Source organism: Carassius carassius, chromosome 32 (genome assembly GCF_963082965.1).
Source record: "Carassius carassius chromosome 32, fCarCar2.1, whole genome shotgun sequence".
NCBI classification, from domain to species: domain Eukaryota; kingdom Metazoa; phylum Chordata; class Actinopteri; order Cypriniformes; family Cyprinidae; genus Carassius; species Carassius carassius.
Window position 1 is genome coordinate 30,790,394 of NC_081786.1, and position 20,000 is coordinate 30,810,393.

Consider the following 20,000-nt stretch of genomic DNA (forward strand, 5'->3'; position numbering starts at 1 on the left):
TTACATCAAAAGCTATTTATTTTATTACATTTATATTTATTTAATTAAAGTTATTTTCATTAATGCAATGTATTGTAACTTAAAAGTTGTTTTGGATTGTCACTGTATTGTATGTAAACAGGCCTGAGAATGGTGTTACATTTAATGTTGTTTTGTATTTTTTTAAAGTGACATTATTGCTGTGTGTGTGTGTGTGTGTGTGTGTCTGTGTCTGTGTCTGTGTGTGTGTGTGTCTGTGTCTGTGTCTGTGTGTGTGTGTGTGTGTGTGTGTGTGTGTGTGTGTGTCTGTGTCTGTGTCTGTGTGTGTGTGTGTGTGTGTGTGCGTGTTCAGCAGGAGGGCTCTCTGTGTGCGCAGCACTGCTTGAATAACCTCCTGCAGGGAGAGTACTTCAGTCCAGTGGAGCTGTCCTCCATTGCGCAGCAGCTGGACGAGGAGGAGCGCGTGCGCATGGCTGAAGGAGGCATGCAGACCGAGGAGTACAGGACCTTCCTGCAGGTGCTCCACACACCAATCATTTCACCGTTACACATGATCACAGTCCTAATACTCTTGTGTTCTGCCATCTTCAGCAACCGTCGGGAAACATGGATGACAGCGGCTTCTTCTCCATTCAGGTGAGGCACAGTGAAGATGCTTCGAGGATCGTCCCCTTGTCCAAATACCCACACTTGATGTCACCTGAGCACTTGACTACTTCTATGATGTATTTCCTGTATTTGGCCTTAATGTCCAAGTGAAGTTGAAGAACACAACTGTGTGTCAGACTTTTCATTACTGATAGGACACATCTATATAGTGTTGTTAAAATGCAATAGCTTTATTTTTCTTTTAAATACTTTGCAATTTAAAATCAAATCTTGGCTAAATGTTTGTTCAGTAGTCTCTATAATATGACACAATTTAATTAGTGGTGCTTCTTATTAAGTGCTAAAATGCAGTTGCAGATGTTGTACAGATGAAATATCACCACTACTAACTTTTGCACCAATTAAACATGCAACACTTTGTTTTTCTACCAAATTTTAAGTGATAATATGCCCTGTCTAATATTTATCTTACATTAGAACGTTTTCTATGATCTGCAAAATCCCATCATTTATTCAAAAACATGATGCAAGATGGGAATACAGTAAGCCTCAAATAGCGCTCCGGAGCAGATTTAGTGTGTGTTAAGGGCATTGTGCTTTGGTGTTTTTAAGACCTGGGACTGTCAAGACGGCTAGTGTGGGTAATTGGAGAATGTGGCCATGGTGAGAGCAATGCAACCGTACACTTTCTTAATTCATGTTTCTCTCTGGGCGAGAGCAGCGTGTGTCTGGACGCACACATCTGGTGTTATGAGTGCAAGCGGAGAGATTCGCGCTCGTGCATTATATTAATGTGCTTTCACGCTACAGTAATGCGCTCTCGCTACTGCTTCTGCACCGCACACACATACTGTATACTGCAGACGGAGTACGTGTGAGCCTGTATATTTCAACACCTGAGTCACAGCTGCAATGAGGGTGTTTTGTCCATATCACACAGCCCCAGTGTTGAGCAGATGTGTTGTGTCTTGAGTGGATGTGCTGTGTTTTGCAGGTGATCAGTAACGCTCTGGGGGTTTGGGGTTTGGAAATCATTCTCTTCAACAGTAGAGAGTACCAGCAGTTACAGATCAATCCCATGTGAGTATTTCTGAAAGCTTTATCTTGAGTCCTGTTGTCCGCTGCGTGACCGTTCATCCTCTTCATGTTTGCTCTCAGACACGAGAAGGCCTTTATATGTAACTATAAGGAGCACTGGTTTACGGTGCGTAAGCTGGGACAGCAGGTACGTGTTTAACCCGCAGCATTAGTCTGAGTCTGTGTGAGATGATGTTTGAGTTTACAGCCTCTCTCTCTTCATCTAGTGGTTTAATCTGAACTCGCTGCTGACCGGTCCGGAGCTCATCTCAGACACATACTTGGCTCTTTTCTTAGCGCAGCTACAGCAGGAAGGTAAAACTCATACATGATCGTGTGTTGTGTGACCTCTGCGTCGTCATGTGTGTCACAACTGAGCTCAGCTCAACGTCTCTGCAGGTTATTGCATATTTGTGATCCGGGGAAGCCTGCCGGAGTGTGAAGCCGATCAGATGTTGCGGATCATGCGAGTGGAGCAGCAGCAGCGGCCGAAGCTGATTGGAGAGGACGAGGCCCAGAGGTGCACTGAGCGTCATCACATCACAAACAGAACAATACAGTCTTCACCCTCCTGTTGTGCAGTTTGACCCTCATTCAGTGCCTTTACAAGAGAGGAACACAAGTAATTAGCATCAATCTGTAAACTGCTTGAAACATACGTTAAAAAGTGTTTATTTCTTCTCGCTCATGAATATGCATGTAGAATTGCGACAGATATATTTTGGAAAGACTATGATGTTAGAGGTCCAATTGAGCCCCGTCAGTTTCCACACAATTCACCAGAAATCAACACTTTAAAAAAAGGTTAAGATGTATTGTATTGTATTTATTGTAGCTTGTAAAACATTAAAATATGAAATGATTGAGAAGCCATTAAACTTAACACTCAAAGTTTACTTGAAATGGAAAACTCTGTGAAGAAAAAGTCTGTGAAAGGAAGTTTTGGGTTAATAGACTTCCTGAATCTGAATTACTAGTCTGTTTCAGATGAAAATAAGTGTGATAAACCCGGTTTACCTTCACTAGGGTTTGAGAAGCAGACGTAAGATAATGAAGAGCAGCAGTCGTGAAGTGAACAGGAAGTTATAGTTCTCAAAGGATTTGTTTGTTCTTCATCTGAAAGCTTGTTTAAACAAGTAGTTCTACTACAACAACACTTATTCACACGCAATCACTCGCTCAATAACACATTCAAACAAATCTAACCTGCTACTTCATCTGTATCTGATTTCAAATGAGCACAAATCTGTCAGAAATGCATCCATCCATGGGTAAAATAACTGATGAAAATGTACTGTTCTCTTCATCACAAACAAAATTTGCACAGCAAAAAGCAGTAATGATACCTTTTAATTAGCTTGTCATGTGATAGTAATAAAGTTTAAACTATTGTTTCAATTAGCCACTTTGAAACTTTAATATACGTAATGAACAGAACTGTGATATTTAAAACAAACTTAGATACTTTAGACGCGGAGTGAAGGACCAGCAGTCTGTCACAGGCAAGTCTAGTTGCATTTTTCATCAATTATTAATTTCTTAAATTATCCCTTGACTATGTTCCTGGCTCTCATCTAGTGGTGAATTCTTTTGGGCCGATGCCAAATTTACTTGGTAACCCCTGATGTAGAGGCTCTTGATAAACACTAAATCGCAGTAAGGACTACACCAGTTATCAGTAATGTTACATATGGTTCATACTTCTCATTTGTAGTCACTTACACATCATTAGTCATTCAATTGTTTTTAATGTGTGCCTGTGCAGCTAATTTTAACAAAAAAGCAGTTCATACTTTTCATATTTAATATTGAAGTCTCTGATCAGCTGCAGTAAAAACATAACTGTAAACCAAAACACAAATGCAGTATCCATGATTTCAGCACAACAGGAGGGTTGAACACATGAATGTGTGACACATGATGACGTCCCGCTGTCACTGATGGGTTTGTTCAGGGTGTCCGTGCAGCAGACGTCAGACGCCGGACACACTGCAGATGAAGTGCTGCTGGATGAGGATGAGGAGGAGCTGAGGAAGGCTCTGGCGCTCAGCAGACAGGGCATGGAGGTGGAGGACGAGGAGGCCGACCTGCGCAGGGCCATTCAGCTCAGCATGCAGGGTGAGACAGCTCTTCTTTCATTACAGAGAGAGGCAGAACAATCCGGATTGCATTTCTTTTATTTAGTATTTTATTATTGTCACGTGATGCAGTCTATAAAACATGCATGAAGATGAAAAACCAGTCAAATATTCTTTAATAAATGCACAGGGGACACACATAGGGGCAACATTCTCAATACCAGACGAGAGAGCACAGGACAGACTACACTACATTTGTATTTTATTTATTTCATTCATTTAAAAACAAATGCAACAACCGCATTGAACATGAATGAAAAGGAGCAGAAAGAAGTAAAACACGTATAATGTCTGCCCCCTATCAACACAAAATCATTTACAGTTCCAGTGCATTTAAGCTGTCTCATGCAGCCGTCGCTTCTCTTTCTCTAAGACATCAAAACACAAACTCCGCAGTACTATGTTTCTGCAACAGTGATCATTTAACATACTTCTTAAACACATAAATGGACTTTGAAGGTTTAAGTTTAACTGGCTCCCTTGATTGGGACACATTTGTCCTTTACAGCCGATAGGAACCAGGGTTGTGTAAAAACCTCAGTACCTTTTAGTTCATATCCGCTTTTCCTCTCGGTGAATCTGCTTTGCAAATTGTTCGGTAAACTTTCCAGATGAGCTTTATACATGGTTTCTAGAAGGTTATACTCTACTAATTCATTAAATTTCAGAGTTTGTAGTTGCATGAATAAATAAATACTTGGATCTGTGTATCCACTTCCACTTGATGTATGTTTTACAGGCACTTCCCCACACTTCAGTACAATGAGTCAGATGTGGAATAATCAATGAGTTATACAACAAAAACAATGCATTCTTATTTAGTGAATCTTTAACTTATTTGGGATACCTTTACTTTAATATTATCAATATGTGATTTCCGTGTCAAATGTTGGTCAGTTATAATCACTAGAAACTTAATCTCATGAGCCCTTTCAATTTCTAATCCATTAATAAACAATGACGTTTCGATATATTTGTTTTATTTTTTTTTACTACAAAATGTCATAAATTTAGTTTTACTAATATTTAGGGACAATCTATTGGCATTGAACACCACTTCATAATTTTCTGAAATTCATTCTCTACATTATGTAGGACATCTTTTATATTTTCCGCAAACAGAATGCTCCTGAGACACAGACACAATGTCATTTACATATAGAAGAAAAAGTATCCACAAAGATACTTACTAAATAGTGCTTTTATCTATAGCACTGGTCATTTCTTCAGTAATTGCTGCAGCAGTTGAGTGATTAGGAAGAAACCCATATTGGCTGTTACTTAAAATATTAAATTCATTTAGAAATGTATTCAGTCTGATCGCAAATACCTTCTCCAGAATTTTTGAGAACTGTGCAAGTAATGATATTGGTCTAGAATTACAAAATTCAGATTTATTTCCTTTTTTTGAACAGTGGAATTACGTCTGCTATTTTCATGCAGTCTGGAAATATCCCTAAAGTAAATGACAAATTACAGATATAGGTAAAAGGCTCAATAATTACATCTATAATTGCTTTATCAATTCCATATTCATATCAGTAATAGCATTAGATTTTTTATTAGCACACTTCTGGACAGTTGTCAATATGTCTCTTGCTTGTACACTTCCAAGAAAGACACTGCCAGCATTATCTGGTACTGTGCCACCATAGATGTTTCCTTCTAGAATTGGTTGTGACAAAGTAGAGCCAATATTTACAAAATAATTATTGAATTCATTTACAATTTCAGTTTTATTGCAAATATCAACATCGTTCTTTGTAAACTTATTTGGAAATTTAGTTTTTACCTTGCCTTTTTGCATGACAGAATTTATAATGCTCCATGTGTCTTTTGCACTATTTTTATTTTTGTCTGACAATTTAGTGTAGTAATCCTTTTTTTTTGCCTTCTTATGATTCCAACTAAATTGTTTTTATACCTAACTTCAGCATCTTTAGTTCTTGATCTTAAATACAATCGATACAAATATTTTTTTTTCTCTTACAGGCATTTTTCAGTCCATTTGTCATCCATGGATTGTTAAAAGTATTTTTCATGATACGCACATTTGCTTTGGTTATTTTACCATTTTTACCGTATAGATTAATTCATGTCGTCATGAGAGCCTCATATGCATTATGTACATTATCTGTGTACACTCTGTCCCAGCTCTGTTTCTTCAAATCTTCTCTAAAGCTTTACTAAATTCATCTTCTACGATGTCATAGGATGTTTTCTCATAAATTATAAATACAGGGAGATGATCACTCATTTATTATTAGGTCATTTTTATTGGCAGGACCATCTGCGGGACCGTACCAGAAGAAGCTGACACTGCAGACACATGTTATACACACTTGTACACACACAGCTTCAGATAATGATGGCAGGGCAAAACTGAAAGCATAATTACATTTTACCCTACTAGAATTGGTGCCAATGATTATCATATTCATAAGTGGAACAAATACTTTGCATGTGAAAGTAGAAACACGTGCAACTCAGACAAACTTCTGGGCTGACAATAACATCAACTGTCTTCACTGAGTGCGTAGCTACCACGATCTCATCGCTCGTGTGCTGCACGCTGTGTAATTTGAGTGAACTCCTTTAGTTTTTGACTTATAGCAGTGTCCAGTGTTTCCCATACATTGAGTCCCAATATCAAAACTGACTGCCACAAATACATTTTCCAAAAGGCTTATAGTTCCTTGAATAAACTGAGCACTGTACGTTTCAAAATTTAAATGAATTTGTTTGGGATGATCAGGAGGCTTATGAACTGTGTGCTGCCCACACACACACACACAAGAACGACTTCCACGGTCGCTGTAATACAGTCAGATCAGGGCAGACAGGGAGTTGATAAATGGCCTCCATGGCCGTAGATGACAGAAGACTGGGTACATCAGATAAAAGCTCTTGCACCTGATGGTCAGGATCTGGCGCTCTCCTTCAGCGCTGGACTCAGGCTTGTGCTCCGCTCTGTTTCTATCATCCAGTTGTTTTAGGGAAAATAATAGATACTACATTAATAAATAATGCTAGAATTGTTCTGTTGGACATACATTACTGTTCAAAAGTCATTTCTGCTGGACTGATTATTGTTTATCAACATAAAAGCCTGTTCTTAATAGTATAGTATATAGTTATGAATATTATGATCAAATATATTGTGTCTTTAAATTGTATATTGCGAGACTGACCCACACCCCCACCCCAAAAAAATAAGTCTTATGGTGGGGACTATTTTGGCTGCCATCACTACACATTTATCTTTCTTCAGAAAGAAATATTAACAAAATAAAAAAAAATGAACCCGGGGACTGACCCCTGTATTAAAATCTCAGAATATCTAGTTTAGTGTTTGGTGTTTTGTGAGATGTGTTAATAAACCTCTGGAAACGAAAGAGCTTCAGGTCAGAATAGAGCGGTTTTCTAACCTGCTGTTTCAGGTGGCAGTGATCCCAGAAGCCCCGGCGCCGCTGTGACGGCCGGCTCGTCTCATGATTCGGGAAGCAGCGAGGAGGCGATGACAGCGGAGGAGCTGCGCAGGAGGAGACAGGCTTACTTCGACAGGTGAGCGCGAAGCAGCCGACGGCAAATTAATGATTCGGTCTTTAAACTTGTCATCTGATTACATTAATGATTTCAAGGTTACTCATCAAAACCTAAAAAATACACTATAAAGTGAAACTTTCAGTTATTGAATATTGACTGAAAAATTGCTTATAAAAAAAAACTGAAATGATCACTTGCATTTCTTCCTGATAACAGCGAAATGAACCTAAACATGGTTTACAATTCGCACAGAAAAGATTAATACATAATTTGAAACTGTTGAAGTTATTTTATTTGTATACTTATGAAATGGGAAAATGAACAAAAACTCAGCAAATACTTGACACGGCATGAGAAATATATCTACAGAAAGCTTGAAGCATCTGTTTTTAAAGAAAGTAATACTGACAACAAATATTCTCTGATAAAGTAATCCATTTAAAACCAAAATGAGTTACAGTCCTTCGCGTCTGAGCTCACCATCTTGCTCTATAAAGTAATCATCCATGTGAAGCCAGGCTTGAGACGCACCAACATCTAAACTGTGAAAACAAAGCATTCAGATTCATCAAGTTCATCTGGAACAAGACACGCTGTGAGGAATAAGCCTCGAATTTACCTCAGAAGAAGAATGAGATGCGATCTCATTCTGATGACTCATTTTTTTTTACTTATATCAGTGTTATTTTGACAAAGTTGTGCACATTTAGTAGTAGAACTTTTCCCAAACTATAATGCCATACTAAAATATGGGAAATTGAGTGCAACATTTTGAAATATGATAGGAAACCTAAATGTCGTAGGACTCGTCCTTATTAAAGGGCATACTGACACACAAAACACAATATTTACTTCCTATTTTTCAACACTGCATTTGTAACTTAAGTAACGTAAATCTATTGACAGTAGGAACTGTAATCAAATAGCTTGAATTGAAAGTGTAAGGCATTACATGAGAGCGTTATCAGGAAAAGTAATCAGAATACAGTAACGGTCTGATGTGAGTAATGATGACGGTCTGATGTCCTCCCAGGCAGCAAGCTCAGTCGGCCGCTCACGACAGGAGCTCCGCCGGTAAGACATTCTTTCCTGATTACAGACGTCTGCTGTGGAGAAATGCTGTATGAATCTTTGCTGCTCAGCTGATGTTGCTGTTGTTTTGCAGACGGAGGGAAGGAAAGCGGGACCAAACCCAACCAGTGACGTTCCATCAGCGCCGGTGACAGATGCCCTGAACGCCCTCGACCCGAACTCTCTTTGGGAATGATGGGACTCACATCCCCTCTCAGAACTGCCCCGGGTCCTGCTGTGTAATCAAGGGACATTCGTTTAGCTTCGCTTCTCCTCTTTGAGTTGAACGAGGTGAAAGGAAAGTGTTTCCCCGGTTCATTCCTCTTCCTCAGACGGACGGCGTGAGGAGGGAGCTGTCAGCGCTGGGATCACTCCTGCATTCTGGGACCATTGGGGCTTTACTGGATCTCTCTGCTCTTCTCCTCTGTGGACTGTTGTGAAGAACTTCTGCTGGTCACCGGTGAGCGGCGGGTGACGTGCCCTAGGTAGACGGCATAGTGAGGGCAGATGCTGATGTGGAGTTCAGTCATCGTTCAGATTCAGACCTTCACTTGTTTTAGTCATTCATCAGTCATCCCTCATTTGTTGACAGGCAGCAGCTCTTTTGGATCTATCAGATGGTTTTCACATTCTTTTCTATAATTTCATACGTTTGGTGGCACAGCAGCGTTTCTTTAACTCATTTCACATTCAGCAATAGTTTTTAAGTGATTAGTTATTCTTGCACTCCTATATAAACGTATTGTTTCTTAAATAAAAATGTTTCTTTCCCCCCTAAATGGATGTTGTTTGTTTCTTCTCTCTGGATTATTTTGATTCTGTGACTCTCTTGAAGATGTGCTGGAGTTTCATTCACAATGGATCTGATTCTGAACGTCGTCATACAGCTGCAGCAGTGTACAAGTAAACATGATGGAGAGATGTACTGTCGAAATTGTGAAACATTTCCACTTTAAAATCATATCCAACTGAAAGAATCAGAATGAGCTTTATTGGCATGTGCGTTAACACATACAAGTAATTTGTTTTAGTGACAGAAGCTTCCACAGTACAAACAGAATGACAGTGAAAAGACAACAAAAACAATAATCATAGGATAAGTAAATATTATAAGTAAGATAAGTAAGATATTCATATCTACAGGTTATCAACTTGATACGATAGTTTGGCCAAAAATGATTCAGTTAATTTACTCCCTCAGTTTTTCAAAGTCCCAGAGAAAAGCTAATGTTTGACTTTGTACATTGTACACAAGCTGAATCATTTTGGGGCAAATTATCGTATTAAGTTATTGATCTGTAGATATGAATATATCTGTTAAATTCTGAAAGAAATTACAGCGAGTTTCCTACAATCATTCTTAAAGGAATAGTTCACCAAAAAAAAAATAATAACATTTACTAATTTGCTGAAAATTCTTATCAGTGGATGCTCTGAAGTGAATGGGTGCCGTCAGAATGAGAGTCCAAACAGCTGATAAAAACATCACAGTAATCCACAGCACTCCAGTCCATCAGTGAACATCTGGAGAAGAAGCGCCTGTCATCCCACAGCTCTTCAAGCAGCTGCAGAAGAATATCTAGCAGGATGGAAAACTGCACATGGAGCAGGGCAAGGCAATCTTTGTAGACAAACAGTTAAATTTTGAAAGTCTTCAATGATCAGTTCAAGACATTTTTCTGTGCCGATGTGAACAATATGGATTTCAGCAAGGCCGAGCTCAGCAAGAGCATCATCAACGAGTATTGGAGCAGAAAGACCGGTGGCAAAGTGAATGAAATGGTGACGAGCATTGAGCTGCTGACACAGATGATTCTCCTCAACACCATTTTCTTTCAGGGTGAGTTTCTATTAGTCCTGGGAAAATTAATCCATGCATCGCAAAATGAGAAATGATTCAGCATCGATTCTGAGATTTTCCGAATGCATGGTGATTGTTTCTCGAGTCGATTCTGACCTTAGTTTTGAACAGCAAATGGCACTGCATGCTTTAAAAACAGCGGTCAAGTCAAGTCACCTTTATTTATATAGCACTTTTAATAATACAGATTGTGACAAAGCCACTGAACAGCATTAAACAGGAAAACAGTGTGTCAATAATGCAAAAAGGTAGTTCATCATTGAATTCAGTGATGTCATCATCCAGCTCAGTTTAGTTTAATTAGTATCTGTGCAATCAAGTCAATCATATCGCTGTATATTCAATGTCCCAACTAAGCAAGCCAGAGGCGAAAGCGGCAAGGAATGGAGAAAAAAACCTTGGGAGAAACCAGGCTCAGTTGGGTGGCCAGTTCTCCTCTGACCAGACGAAACCAGTAGTTCAATTCCAGGCTGCAGCAAAGTCAGATTGTGCAGAAGAATCATCTGTTTCCTGTGGTCTTGTCCTGGTGCTCCTCTGAGACAAGGTCTTTACAGGGGATCTGTATCTGGGGCTCTAGTTGTCCTGGTCTCCGCTGTCTTTCAGGGATGTAGAGGTCCTTTCTAGGTGCTGATCCACCATCTGATCTGGATACGTACTGGATCCGGGTGACTGCAGTGACCCTCTGATCTGGACACAGACTGGATCTGGTGGCTACGGTGACCTCGGAATAAGAGAGAAACAGACAAATATTAGCGTAGATGCCATTCTTCTAATGATGTAGCAATTACATGGGGTGTTATTGGAAGTGTTTCCGGTTCCGGTTTACCTAATTAATGCAGCCTAAAAATCCTTTAACGGATTTGGATAATAAAAGCATATTAGTATGTTATGTGTATGCCAGGTTAAAGAGATGGGTCTTTAATCTAGATTTAAACTGTAAGAGTGTGTCTGCCTCCCGAACAATGATAGGTAGGTTATTCCAGAGTTTAGGCGCCAAATAGGAAAAGGATCTGCCACCCGCAGTTGATTTTGATATTCTAGGTATTATCAAATGGCCTGAGTTTTGAGAACGTAGCGGACGTAGAGGATTATAATGTAAAAGGAGCTCATTCAAATACTGAGGTGCTAAACCATTCAGGGCTTTATAAGTAATAAGCAATATTTTAAAATCTATACGATGTTTGATAGGACCGGGCTAATATGGTCATCCTTCCTGGTTCTAGTAAGAACTCTTGCTGCTGCATTTTGGACTAGCTGTAGTTTTTTTTACTAAGCGTGCAGAACAACTACCCAATAAAGCATTACAATAATCTAACCATGAATTAACGTTTCTGCATTTGATATTGAGAGCATAGATCGTAATTTAGATATATTTTTTAAATGAAATAATGCAGTTTTACAAATAGCACACCTAGGTTCCTAACTGATGACGAATAATTGATAGAGCAAGTCTTAGACAGTGTTCTAGGTTATTACAAGCAGAGTTTTTAGGTCCTATAACTAACACCTCTGTTTATCAGAATTTATCAGTAAGAAATTACTCGTCATCCAGTTTTTTATATCGACTATGCGTTCCGGCCTCGAAGAAATATAGAGCTGAGTATCACCAGCATATCAGTGAAAGCTAACACCATGTTTCCTGATGATATCTCCCAAGGGTAACATATAAAGCGTGAAGAGTAGCGGCCCTAGTACTGAGCCTTGAGGTACTCCATACTGCACTTGTGGTCGAAATGATACATCTTCATTCACTGCTACGAACTGATGGCGGTCATATAAGTACGATTTAAACCATGCTAATGCACTTCCACTGATGCCAACAAAGTGTTCAAGTCTATGCAAAAGAATGTTGTGGTCAATTGTGTCGAACACAGCACTAAGATATGTGGACTCATATGTCAGAATGCTGTTCATTGACTTCAGTTCAGCATTCAACACAATCATCCCTCAACAGCTTATTTACAAACTGATCCAACTGGGGCTCAACACTTTGCTGTGCAACTGGCTGTTGGACTTTCTGACTGGAAGACCTCAGGCAGTACGGGTCGGCAGCAACACATCCAGCACCATCACACTGAACACTGGGGCCCCCCAAGGATGTGTGCTGAGCCCCTTCCTCTTCACTCTGCTGACCCATGACTGCACACCTTCACACAACTCCAACCTTTTTATTAAGCTTGCGGATGACACGACTGTAGTGGGTCTCATTAGCCACAAAGATGAGACAAACTACAGGAGCGAGGTGAGCCGCCTGGCCAAGTGGTGCAGTGACAACAATCTCTCTCTGAACGTGGAGAAGACGAAGGAGATTGTTGTAGACTTCAGGAGAGCACACACTCAGTACGTTCCTCTGACCATCAACGGTGCGACTGTGGAGAGAGTGAGCAGCACCAAGTTCCTGGGTGTGCACATCACAGAGGACCTCTCCTGGACTGAAAACAGCAGCACTGGCCAAGAAATCACAGCAGTGTCTTTACTTCCTCCACAAACTGAGGAGAGCCAGAGCCCCACCCCCATCATGTACACCTTCTACAGAGGCACCATCGAGAGCATCCTGTCAAGCTGCATCACTGTGTGGTATGGCGCCTGCAACGCATCCTGCCGAAAGACTCTGCAACGCATAGTGAGAGCAGCTGAGAAGATCATTGGTGTCTCTCTCCCCTCCCTCCAGGACATTTATGGAACACGTCTCACCCGCAAAGCCCTGTGCATCACAGGTGATCCCACTCACCCATCACACAGCTACTTCAGTCTGCTGCCATCAGGGAGGAGACTGCGGAGTCTCCAGGCCAGGACCAGCAGACTGAAGGACAGCTTCATCCACCAGGCTGTCAGGAAGCTGAACTCCCTCCAGAACTTGCCCCCCCTCCCCTCTTCTGCCCCAGGCACCACAGAACTATGAACCCCCCCCCCCCACACACACACACTAATATACGATGACATGCACCAGTCACTTTGTGCAGCATTGGTCTACTCACTACCTCATTCTCCATGGAACAGACATCACTGCCTCATCAATCAGTTAAATAAAATAACTGCTCTTGAGCCCTTTACCACTTTAATCAGACTTAATAAGCTTTTGTTTTTGCACTAAATAATCTTTTATCTGCACTGTTGTTCACTTCATTGATTTGCACTCTATCTGCCTTTTGCCTTGTACTGCTTTATTTAACTTTATTTTTAATTTTATTATATGTCTTTTTTAACATTTCCTTATTGTATAGTTGTATCTACATTTTATATTTGATCTAGATTTTTGGGCTTTAATGTTAATGTTATCTGTGTGCACCGGGGGTCTGAGAGTAACGCAATTCCGATTCTCTGTATGTATGTCCTGCACATGTGGAAGAATTGACAATAAAGCAGACTTGAACTTGAACTTGAAGATCCAATAACACTGATAGAGAGATACACCCACGATCAGATGATAAGAGCAGATAATTTGTAACTCTAAGGAGAGCAGTCTCAGTACTATGATACGGTCTAAATCCTGACTGGAAATCCTCACATATACCATTTTTCTCTAAGAGGAATATAATTGTAAGGATACTACCTTTTCTAGTATCTTGGACAGAAAAGGAAGATTCAAGATCAGTCTGTAATTAACTAGTTCTTTGATTTTTTTTTTTTTTTTGATGAGAGGGTTAAAACATCCAGTGTATTTTTATTCAGATTTACTTTTAACATTTAAAATAACACATTGTTAAACTGTAAATATTGTATTTACCACAGTGAATTTTCTTTGTTCTTTTAAAAACACTGTTTTAATGCATTAAAGGCAGTGTAGGTAATAAATGGATAAACAACTTTCTTCCAAATTTGTTTAAACTTTCTATATATATCAATGCATAATTAAAATGTAAGTACTCTGATAAAAAGAGTATAAAAATCGAGTGACTCTAGACCGTTTAATCTTTATTAAACACAGCTCATTATTTCCATTTCGGGACGAAACATAGGATTGGTTTAGGCGACTGTCACTCTCTCGCAACCATGGCAACCACCCTTTTGCCACACATGACCTGCGAACTTGCGTGCGCACGTTTGATTTGAGGAATTCAAGAGGCACGGATCCTAGGAATACCAAAACAATGGCAGAGAAACAGCAAGCAAAATTCACAGTACCAGCCTATGCAGTTAGTGAAGGCAAACCAGGCAAAAAAAGGAAGACAGTAACAGTACAAGAAAAGGCAATGAACAAAAAGTCTTTGGATAATCAAAGAAATAAAATGCGAGTTAATATCGGCGTGGCTTTCCAGCGATGGCGAGAACTCAGGGAACTCAAGGGGCTGAAAAGTGACTCCTTGATGGCTTTATTTCTGCTGGACAGGTAAATCTTTCTTTTTGTATTTTGATCGGGGAAAATGAAAGAAAAACACTGTAGTTAAAATAGTGAATATTTACAGATGGAAGTTTAGGCCTTATGGAGTTTTGCGTTTCTTAGAACAAATTCAAGCAGGATAAATGTCAAGCCTATGAGCTTGCTTATATTATCTCTAAGCTGCACAGTATTACACCATATCTTTGATTTGACACATTTAATAGGTGTGCAGTATTATTTATATAATACGAATTATGTGTTATATTATTCTAAAGAAATTATGGTTTACTTTGCATCAGAGCATTTTAGGGGGGTAGGCTACATGGATTTATTTGCAAAATATCAATATTTTCACGTATTAGGCCCATCTTTTAATTTATATTTTAAAATTCCTTTATTAAAACAACATGTATTTTTGTCACACACTACTTTGTTATTCATTACATATCCTTTATTTTGACAGATAACTTTTCAATTCAATTCAAGTTTATTTGTATAGCGCTTTTAACAATACAAATCATTACAAAGCAACTTTACAGAAAATTATGTTTCTACAATATTTAGTAGTAGCTAGTAGTTTGTGCACGTTTGACAGGATTTTAGAAAAATAAAAATAATAATAATAATACAAGACGTAGTCAGCTAGATGATGAACTATCAATATTATTAATTAATAGTAATTATAGGATGCAGTCACACATGTAGCAATAATTGTTAGTTCTGTTTGTTGATTCAAGGTTAGCATCATCTGGGGTCCTCTGAGGGTCAGCATCATCTCTTCTCAGGTGTTCTGGATCCAGACTGGAGCTTGTGTAAATCCTAGTTACCACGGGATGTAAATCCCGTGGCAAAACATAGAAACAAAATAGAGACATCATTAGCATAGCTGCTGATCCAACAAAGTAAAATTAGTTTAACCCAAGCTAAAGAATAAAAATGCAGATGCAACTACACTCACAATTTAAGAGATACATTATTCGAATGCTTGGCGAAAGAGATGCGTTTTTAATCTAGATTTAAACAGAGAGAGTGTGTCTGAACCCCGAACATTATCAGGAAGGCTATTCCAGAGTTTGGGAGCCAAATGTGAAAAAGCTCTACCTCCTTTAGTGGACTTTGCTATCCTAGGAACTACCAAAAGTCCAGCGTTTTGTGACCTTAGGGAGCGTGATGGGTTGTAGCGTGGTAGAAGGCTAGTTAGGTACGCAGGAGCTAAACCATTTAGGGCCTTATAGGTAAGTAATGATAATTTGTAACTGATACGGAACTTAATAGGTAGCCAGTGCAGAGACTGTAAAATTGGGGTAATATGATCATATTTTCTTGACCTGGTAAGGACTCTAGCTGCTGCATTTTGGACTACCTGTAGCTTGTTTATTGACGAAGCAGGACAACCACCTAGAAGTGCATTACAATAGTCCAGTCTAGAGGTCATGAAAGCATGAACTAGCTTTTCTGCATCAGAAACAGATAACATGTTTCGTAGCTTGGCAATGTTTCTAAGATGGAAGAATGCGGTTTTTGTAACATTGGAAATATGATTTTCAAAAGACAAATTGCTGTCTAATATAACACCCAGATTTCTGACTGTAGAGGAAGTAACAGTACATCCGTCTAGTTGCAGATTGTAATCTACAAGATTCTGTGTGGTGTTTTTTGGTCCAATAATTAATATCTCTGTCTTATCCGAATTTAATTGGAGAAAATTATTTGTCATCCAATCTTTTACATTTTTAACACACTCTGTTAGCTTAGATAATTGGGAAGTTTCATCTGGTCTCGTTGAAATATATAGCTGAGTATCATCAGCATAACAGTGGAAGCTAATTCCGTATTTTCTAATAATATTACCAAGGGGCAACATGTATATTGAAAATAGAAGGGGACCTAGGACGGATCCTTGTGGCACTCCATATTTTACTGATGATAAATGAGATGACACCCCATTTAAGTAAACAAAATGGTAGCGATCGGACAGGTAGGATCTAAACCATCTTAGAGCCTGCCCTTGAATACCTGTATAGTTTTGTAATCGATCTATGAGTATGTCATGATCTATGGTGTCGAACGCAGCACTAAGATCAAGTAAGACTAGAAATGAGATGCAGCCTTGATCTGACGCAAGAAGCAGGTCATTTGTAATTTTAACAAGTGCAGTTTCTGTGCTATGGTGGGGCCTAAAACCTGACTGAAATTCTTCATACAGATCATTTTTATGCAGGAAGGTGCTCAATTGAGCAGACACAACTTTTTCTAAAATTTTAGACATAAATGGAAGATTTGAAATAGGCCTATAATTTGCCAGTACACTAGGATCTAGTTTTGGTTTCTTAATAAGAGGCTTGATAACCGCCAGCTTGAATGGTTTTGGGACGTGACCTAAAGATAACGACGAGTTAATGATATTGAGAAGCGGTTCTTCGGCTACAGGTAACAGCTCTTTTAGTAATTTAGTGGGTACAGGATCTAATAAACATGTTGTTGGTTTAGATACAGTGATAAGTTTATTTAGCTCTTCCTGTCCTATATTTGTAAAGCACTGCAGTTTATTTTTGGGTGCGATGGATGAAACTGAAGTGTTAGACGCTGTAGAATCTACATTCGCTATTGTATTTCTAATGTTATCTATTTTATCAGTGAAGAAATTCATAAAGTCATTACTATTTAACGTTGGTGGAATATTTGAATCAGGTGGCGTCTGGTAATTTGTTAATTTAGCCACTGTGCTAAATAAAAACCTTGGATTGTTTTGGTTATTTTCAATGAGTTTGTGGATATGCTCTGCCCTAGCAGTTTTTAGAGCCTGTCTATAGCTGGACATACTGTTTTTCCATGCAATTTTAAAAACTTCCAAGTTAGTTTTTCTCCATTTGCGTTCAAGACTACGAGTTACTTTCTTGAGAGAGTGAGTATTACTGTTATACCATGGCACAGTAAGTTTTTCTCTAACCTTTTTCAATTTGATGGGGGCAACAGCTTCTAATGTATTAGAGAAAATAGTGCCCATGTTGTCAGTAATTTCGTCTAATTCATGTGTATTTTTGGGTACAAATAGCAGTTGAGAGAGATCAGGCAGGTTATTTGCGAATCTGTCTTTGGTGGCTGGAACAATAGTTCTGCCCAGACGGTAACGCTGAGACATATAGTTAATATCAGTTATACGCAGCATGCACGATACAAGGAAATGGTCTGTAATATCATCACATTGGGGTACAATATCTATAGCAGTAAGATCGATTCCATGCGATATAATTAGATCTAGTGTATGATTAAAACGATGAGTGGGCCCGGTGACATTTTGCTTGACTCCAAAGGAGTTTATTAGGTCAGTAAACGCAAGTCCTAATGTATCATTTGCATTATCAACGTGAATATTAAAATCTCCCATGATTAGCGCCTTATCAACTGTAACTAGAAGGTCTGAGAGGAAATCTGCAAATTCTTTTAGGAATTCTGTATACGGCCCTGGTGGTCTATACACAGTAGCCAGAGCAAGAGATACATTAGATTTCTTTTGCATGTCTGACAGTGTAACATTTAGCAGAAGTATTTCAAAAGAGTTAAACCTGTATCCTGTTTTCTGGGTAACATTGAGAATATCACTATATATTGTTGCAACACCTCCTCCACGACCAGTCTGACGGGGCTCATGCTTATAACAGTAGTTTGGTGGAGTAGACTCATTTAGACCAAAATAATCATTTGGTTTTAGCCAGGTTTCAGTCAAGCAGAGTACATCAAAACTATTTTCTGTGATCATTTCATTTACAATAACTGCTTTGGGTGTGAGTGATCTAATATTTATGAGCCCAAACTTTAAAAATTGTTTTTGTTCATTTACTTTACATTTTTCTGGTTTAATTACGATAAGATTTTTTCTAGATCCTACATTATATTTTGACCTCACTATTCGGGGAACAGACACAGTCTTAATAGTTTTTACAGCACAAGTACTTTTATCATTTAAGCGGGTGGAACAAAACTCATCATAATAGTTATTAGAGAATTGTCTTACTAGTCACATGGAGCGAAGTGTCCGAACTTCTTGGGAAAAAGATATTTGTCTGTACACTGATTAAAAAAATTGTTTCGTGTTTTATAAATTATTTTCTTTATTTTAGAAACACGTGAGGCACTGTATAATTTCACTTCCATTATTTAGACTTAATTAAAACAAGAAACGAATAAATTAAACCTGCACGATTTAGCTAAATCTTTGAAACTGATTAAGAATGGACTGATTAATAAAACGTCCTCATATTTAAACAAGTTCTCTCATAATCAGCAAAATGCACACGATGTAAAAAAGAGCTTCATTAATTGACAACTTCAGTGATTTTATATGGAAGCACATGGGTAGCGATATTCAATTTGCAATGTAATATGCAAAATGACAATGCAATATGTAAAATGGCAATGCATTTCTGTATTTACATTTACATTTTCCAACACATTTGTGCAACGTTTGGTGCAAAATGAAAATGAAAATTAAATTACATAATTTTCATTTGGCATTTCATACACCAGTTTTAATATGTAAAATGAAAACTTATTTTAACGCTTTATAAGTTGCAAAATTAAAATGAAAATGTATTACAGAAATGATTAGATATGTATAACATGTTCAAGCAAAAACTGTGGCAAAATTAGCATTTAAATGCTATTTTTCTTAAATGCATTAACACTCACAGTCAAGACACTTACGATTGCATTTTTATTCAGTGTCCCGCAATGAATGTAGCAAAATTCAATGTGCACATTGAAAATGCATTCCGAGCCGATCACGTCTCCGCCCCCTCCCACCATGTCAATCACTGCGTGAACAAGGCGGGGCTTGCAGAAGGTCAAGAGACTCAAATCTCAAGAAGAGGATTCAAGTGAGAGAACATGGACAAGACCGTTGGTCCGTGTACGTTTTGATAATTTCAGTTTATGGCTTTAATATTTCATTCGCACTGGTAGGAAGAGCTGAAACGCTGCTTTCATCTGATTGGTCGAATCGCTCCAGCTTCAGCTCGGTCTTTTCATTATTTCAGGCAGAATAAGAGTCAGTGCGAGTGAAGCACTGTAAATGTCTGAAACTACACTCACCGTTAATTAGCATAATATTTGAATCAGATGTAGCTGGGCACATAATTTGTGCTGCTGCGACTTGCAAGAGACCCCGTTAAATTGTTTCTAGGTTATAGTATTGTATGAATATTGTCCCACTGATAAAAACAGTGCAAATAGTTCTGTCTCCTTGGATAACAGTGAAGTGTATGCATGACAGGGAGGCATCCTCTCGATCACTTGCATTTTTTCCTGATAATGAAATAACTGAAAATTGTGGTGTCTCACATACATGAGAAATATATCTTCAGAAAGCCTGAAACTAATCAATTCAAAACGAAAGCAT

General features: G+C 38.6%; 1 protein-coding gene across 2 annotated transcripts in view; it reads left to right on the top strand.

The window, feature by feature from the left end:
• Nucleotides 1-9,397, top strand: part of LOC132113107 (ataxin-3-like) — a 14,336-nt gene extending 4,939 nt beyond the window's left edge. For both annotated transcript variants that reach the window (XM_059520939.1, XM_059520938.1), the window contains exons 2-11: nt 332-496; nt 571-615; nt 1,583-1,668; nt 1,747-1,813; nt 1,893-1,980; nt 2,065-2,185; nt 3,620-3,783; nt 7,244-7,367; nt 8,383-8,423; nt 8,515-9,397. In XM_059520939.1, the coding sequence (XP_059376922.1) occupies nt 332-496; nt 571-615; nt 1,583-1,668; nt 1,747-1,813; nt 1,893-1,980; nt 2,065-2,185; nt 3,620-3,783; nt 7,244-7,367; nt 8,383-8,423; nt 8,515-8,552 (939 nt within the window). In that variant the 3' untranslated portion in view covers nt 8,553-9,397. The remainder of the gene's footprint in view (nt 1-331; nt 497-570; nt 616-1,582; nt 1,669-1,746; nt 1,814-1,892; nt 1,981-2,064; nt 2,186-3,619; nt 3,784-7,243; nt 7,368-8,382; nt 8,424-8,514) is intronic.
• The last annotated feature ends 10,603 nt before the right edge of the window (nt 9,398-20,000 follow it).